General features: G+C 44.7%; 1 protein-coding gene across 1 annotated transcript in view; it reads right to left on the bottom strand.

Annotated features, from left to right (window-relative positions):
* Positions 1–5,964, bottom strand: part of LOC108725720 (uncharacterized) — a 14,302-nt gene that overhangs the window by 3,698 nt on the left and 4,640 nt on the right. Inside the window, exons 3-7 of the mRNA XM_018452915.1 lie at positions 1,479–2,092; positions 1,050–1,191; positions 594–772; positions 134–385; positions 5–19 (exon numbers count right to left, since the gene is read on the bottom strand). Coding sequence (XP_018308417.1) covers positions 5–19; positions 134–385; positions 594–772; positions 1,050–1,191; positions 1,479–2,092 — 1,202 coding nt within the window. The remainder of the gene's footprint in view (positions 1–4; positions 20–133; positions 386–593; positions 773–1,049; positions 1,192–1,478; positions 2,093–5,964) is intronic.

The following is a 5,964-nucleotide window of genomic DNA, read 5'->3' on the forward strand; positions in this document are numbered from 1 at the left end:
AAATTGTATCTTCCTGTGGCTAAAATGAACACGTCTTTAACACATACAGTGAAATGTAATAATTTGATGAATGGAACGGGTATTCGTATATAAACTCAAAAATGAGAAGTATTTTCTATGACATATTTTTTACCGTAGAGGTTGGCACGAGTTCGTTCAGAGATATCCCGGTGTTATTTGACTCCCATCTGGTCCGACCATCTTCTTCGCGTCGATTTATCGTCGTTGTCGTCGTTGTTGTCGTCGTCGTCGTCGTTGATGTCGTCGTCGTCGTCGTCGTCGTCGTCGTCGTCGTTGTCGTCGTCGTCGTCGTCGTCGTCGTCGTCGTCGTCGTCGGCGTCGAGTCTAAGACGGAATCCACCGCTGATCCCAGCAATCTTGGCATCTGCATACATAATGTTTTATTGATAATTCCTTATTAACATTCACGGCAAATGTCAAATTGACGTGTTAGCCTTTGTGTGATTTCTTTTTCCGTTATTCTTAATCATTATAATATATATATATATTCGCGCGATCTATTCGTTATGTGAAACTTTTGGATTCACTTATAGGTAATGATGCGACAATCATATGTGTATAATATTGAATACCTGATGCTCCGACGGCGGATAAGACGCGCGAATGCTATCAATGTTCAATTTGCTCGGCGAATAACTCATTCGCGATGCGTCCTCCAAGAATGTACAGTGTCTGGTTGGTGTACGATCCCGTAAGAAAACTGCGTGTCGTGGACCTCGAATCGTCGCGTTGCGGGCCACACTTGAAACATCTAAAATACATTACACAAGTTTGAATATCGTATTATCTGAATTATAAAATATTTTATTTAATAACAATTCTCCTTTCTTTCTTTTAACCAACACAGATATTACTTATTGTTTAAATTTCAAGAATCCTATTGAAGATTATTATATACGTATGTCATGATTCAGGTTTGTGTATAAAAGTTTAGTCATATTAATGAAATAATCAAATTATCAGTTTAAAAATCGTCGGGATGGAACTTGCGAGAAGAGAATAAAATATCCTGTATATGTGAAACTTACGTGGTAAAATACCCCCATGACAAAATTGGCCCCATGGACCGTGTCCATGCGCATTTGTATTCTGGACGTCTGGATGAAGAATGCTACCCATTTGCGGTGATGAATGAGGCGTTCTCGGAAGTGTATGAGGACTAGCGCTGTTCTACAATCAGAGTATCAGGCGATTTTTACACACAGACATTTATAATATTAATTTGATGAGGGCAAAAATGTTTATTCACGTTTTACCACGTAAACTACAGGTATATTTTACGTTCAACGAGATTGAAATACGTTTGCATGCTTTGTCTGAAAAATGAGATCGATACAATTTGTATTTGCCAATTTACATTGAACGAAATTCACAAGTCGAAATTGATGCTTTTTTAACGCTGTCTCGTGTTTCGCCGTTGCAACTATGCCCCATTGCATATATGTTCTGTATATTACTTGATAAGGATGCCATTTCTGGCCGTCGACAAAGTCGGCGTATTCCGCGGATTCTGGTCTGCGAATTTCTCTCTCCGCGGCCTGGATATCCGGTGAATAGCCGTTGGAGGAAAATGCTGCCGTGGCGCATTCCGATATCTGATTTCTTTGGTCCTTGATAGGCTTCTCGAGATTACGTTGTTGTTGCTGCTGGTGTTGCTGCTGGTGCTGGTGCTGGTGCTGGTGCTGGTGCTGGTGCTGGTGCTGATGCTGTTGCATCGCGCCCATTGCTTGCAACCTCTCGATTGGATCGCCGCACATATTCCCATACCAATCGCCGATTCGTGGCGAGTGTGCAGGTTTCAGGCGATGCGCGGCCTGGAACCAGGGCTCGGTCGCCCGATGAGGGCTCACGTTTGGACCCATAGGCATCGACGTGCAATCGAAACGATGATGTTGATTTAGGAAATCGCCGGCCATTGATGCGGAAACGACGGGATTAGCGCCACCAATCGCGGCTGTGCGCGCGTTTGCGGTCGCGATCGCGCTCTGCAAAATCGACCGCCGTGACAGCTCGCGAGTCTGCTCGCGCATCGCCTTCCGTAGCCTCGCCTCCTTCGGATTATACACATAATCTGCGAAAATGTACAAGAGATTGTAAATTGTTAGACAGTTATACAGAAATGCAAAATGTCATGTCATGCTATTATATAATATAATCATACTGTTTTCGAATATATATCTATAGTACATATGTACATTTAGTACAGGACAGAAGCAAATAATATATGTATACAACAAACTTTCAAAAGTAATTAAGCATGTTAAGAATTCATTTGAATACGTTAATGTGAGATCATGTAATTTTCATTGCAACTGAAATAGGTTCTTTCAAATGATAAATATCTCACATTTATTATACAACGAACTACTTTGAATTATTCAATTGCATGCAATACCTACATATTACGCAAATCTTTGTCAGATTTTTAAATTTTCTATTGTAAAGTTTTGATCGGCCGAAAGAAATTTCTTTCTTTTTTTTACAAGAAATAATTTTTCCAACATTTAACAAATAATGAGTTAATTTTCAAATCAAATATACTTGTATATTAACAGTTATACCTTTTCTTCGTTTTAGGAATAGATAAATTTGTTTGTATTTCTTTTTTAATTGCGGATTGAGTTGTAATTACGGCCCTTATTCTGTAACTCTTAATGATAGTAATGATATGATTACATATATCTTTGCGCAGGTTTTGTACATGGTAAAAAAGCTGCGCAACGATAAATACGATAATACATATATACGTATAATGATATCATTACTGTCGTGAAGCGTTACAGGATAGGGGGTCTTAAATGACGCGCGGGAAAAAGAATAGTACGTGCACGCAAAACTACGCAAACTATCATTTCGGCATCCGACATGCATTTCATTTGCAGGGTTCTACCTGTCGGATACGTGGGTGGTAACGTTCCGTTGTATCGAGCATTAATGTCCATCGCGTTAGAGATTGGTGCGGCGTCATAGCCAGGGTACGCCACGCTATTGTCGTAACAAAAGTACTGCTGCTGCTGCTGCTGCTGCTGCACTGTTGTTGCTGTTGCTGCTGCTGCTGTTGCTGTTGCTGCTGATGATGATAAAAATGACCACCTGCCGCGTAAGCCTCGATGTAATTGCAGCAGTCCATTTCTGCGATTTTGCGCGACACTGCGTTTGAGAAGCCTCACGTATCGATCTAGATCTCCCCTGTTAGCGACACACTTGGGCTCTCTCGTGGCGAGAAAACATCGCGCAAAACAATCGCGATCTGTCTCGGTTACAGTACATCGTAGATCGAACTCATTGATGCTGCGATCAATAAACTCGAGTATGCACTCTGTCTCTCAAATCGCTTATTTTCTCTCGATGTTTCCAAAAATTGTTATTAATATTTTTCATGTTGGTACGCAAAGTCAAATTCTTATCGAGATTCAATTAAAATATTAATTAGAAGATGTACGCGATTTCTTTTAATTTACGTATCTAAAGTTCCACTGACAATGAGATGCTGCACCTCGCGATTCCACGGACATGCATCTTTGCAAGATATTATATAAAGACCGGCATGCACGCACGAATTTTCATTCTCTTCGCCAGCCGATTAGCGCTCTTTTGGGTTCACATTTTCATGAGCTAATACCGAGCTACGAGAAATGAAGGAGACACGCGATTTTGAATCGTACTTTCTGTGAAACTCGATCGATATCTCGATTTAGCGGGTTCACATCTCGTGGCTCTTGAAAATGTAAACACCGCTCGCACGCCCGCGGACGACGCACCGCGACCACGCAGTGGTGCACCGGGCGGTGCGGCGGCGTCGTCGCTCTCCTCTCCTCTCCTTGTTCCAAAGGCGTGGAATGTGAGCGCGAAAACTCGCAGTCCCTCTGTGCTTTTGCTCTTGCTGCGAGACCGTCGGACGTTTACGCTGGGAAAACGGTGCAACTGCCGGAGGATACGTCGGAAAGATCCAGCGCTCGCAGTTCCGTCGACGCCGACCTTCTTCTCGTCGTCGTCGTCGTCGCCGTCGCCGTCGCCAATGTCGTCGTCGTCATCGTCATCGTCATCGTCGTCGTCGTCGTCGTTGTTGTCGTTGTTGTCGTCGTCGTCGTCGCCATCGTCGTGGTCATTGCCGTCGTCGTCGTCGTCGTCGTCGTCGTCAGCATCGTCTTGGTCGTTGACATTGTCGTCGTCAGGGATAATCGTCGGCAAATTAATGTGCGTCACCATCGACGATCGTGACTAATTAATGACGGCGTAATTAATCATCCTCATTCGGTCGCCGTTGATCGCGACGGGTTCGCATGTGGACATTGCGGAGGATATGGTCCGACGTGTGCAGCGCGGCGGGCCGCGCCATGCTCGCTGCCTCGCTGCAGCCGCGGCAACTCGGCAAGATCGATGACAGAAGCTGCGCTCTCGCTACACCTGCTGCACCCCTCGCACGCTCCTGCCCCCGTTCCCCAAAAACAAGCACGACCTTTTCCGCGCCTTCGTTGACACCGTTTTCGTTGGCGTGATGAATTCGATCCTTTTGGTTGATATTCCTTTCTTTCCTTTTTATAACAATTCTATTCAACAGATCTTTTACAGAATCGATATTTTGTCGGACGATTAGACGATAAGATTGGATTAAAAATTATTATTAGGGAACTTTCCGATGTCTCTCCGTTTACGATCACTCTAATTTGCTCTCGTTTGTTAATTAATCACTTAACTTAGTCCACGCGATGCATCGATCTCGACTCCAGACGGTTCTTCCTTTTACATATATTTCTTTTTTTCGTGCAGATACATTCCGAGCGTTTCCCAAACGATTCTAATCCAGTTTAGAAACGTGAAGCAGGTTTCTCTTATTTACGTAGTACTCTGTTTAAACTATGCTATACTACTATCACAACGATTTCGCACGCTTGCGTTTATTTTGCTACGATGAATGAACGAATGCACCTTCGTCTTCCATTTCGAAGCGTTTCGCGCGCTCGTTCATATATTAATTGATACGTGCATCGTGTTTCGGCGCGCACAACGACCTATTTACTCGTCTCTTTGTCCACTCGCTGTGTTACTATGTGTTACTCTCACGGACAGAAGAATATATTTATGTACGAACGGAGACGAACCAGCGATGGGCGGGCGGACGCGCGCGCGCGCGTGCCGCAAGCGGGAACGGCGGGCCGCACACGGGGAGACCCGCGTTCTTCCCTCGCGGTGCACTCCAGTCGCACTGATTTCATCCGACGGCCGACCGGGCCGACCGAGCCGACGGCGATGGAGGCAGTGCGTTTCGTCATCGACGAACTCGAGTGGCGCGAAAGGGGGTGGACGAGTGGAGAGCACATTCCCCACCCTCTTGAGGGCGTCGCGAGGTGTGTCGCGGTGTGTGGGACGCGAGCAGATAAAGGAAGAGCAGTGGCGGATTTATCGATAAATGCAGGTCGCTTAGAATGCCCTTTGAGGTTCCTATTGAAGAATCCCGAAATCGTTCTCATGTGCTTGCACTTGCATTATCTCTGCAAAGTTTTGTAATTACATTACATAATTATTTAGTGTAGCATAGTTCCTATTTATAATTGGTAAATAAAGATAAATGACATAATCATTATTTCTTTGTTGCTAGAAATATATAATTAACGGAATCATTTTAATTGTAAGCTGTGAAATCGTAATTTTATTTCGTTAGGGCTCTTCAGACTCTAAATCCGTCACTGAGAGGAGAAGACGAGGGGCGCCGGCAAATTCTCCTCTCCTCTTCCACTGTCGTTGCCTTCTTCAACGGCTTCAAGCTGGAGCCCTCATGCGATGCTTTCGCTGTTCGCATCGACGCAGTTCCGTATGCGGCGTACAGTGCTCGCTTCGAGAGAGTCGATAATTCGTCTCTCTTTCTCCTCCCCCACCGTCTCCCTCTCTCCCTCCCTCCCTCCTCCCTTTGTCGTATTTCCTTGTCAGTCGTCGGATTTGAGG

Source organism: Mycetomoellerius zeteki, unplaced genomic scaffold (assembly GCF_001594055.1).
Source record: "Mycetomoellerius zeteki isolate Tzet28-1 unplaced genomic scaffold, Tzet1.0 scaffold358, whole genome shotgun sequence".
Lineage (NCBI taxonomy): Eukaryota > Metazoa > Arthropoda > Insecta > Hymenoptera > Formicidae > Mycetomoellerius > Mycetomoellerius zeteki.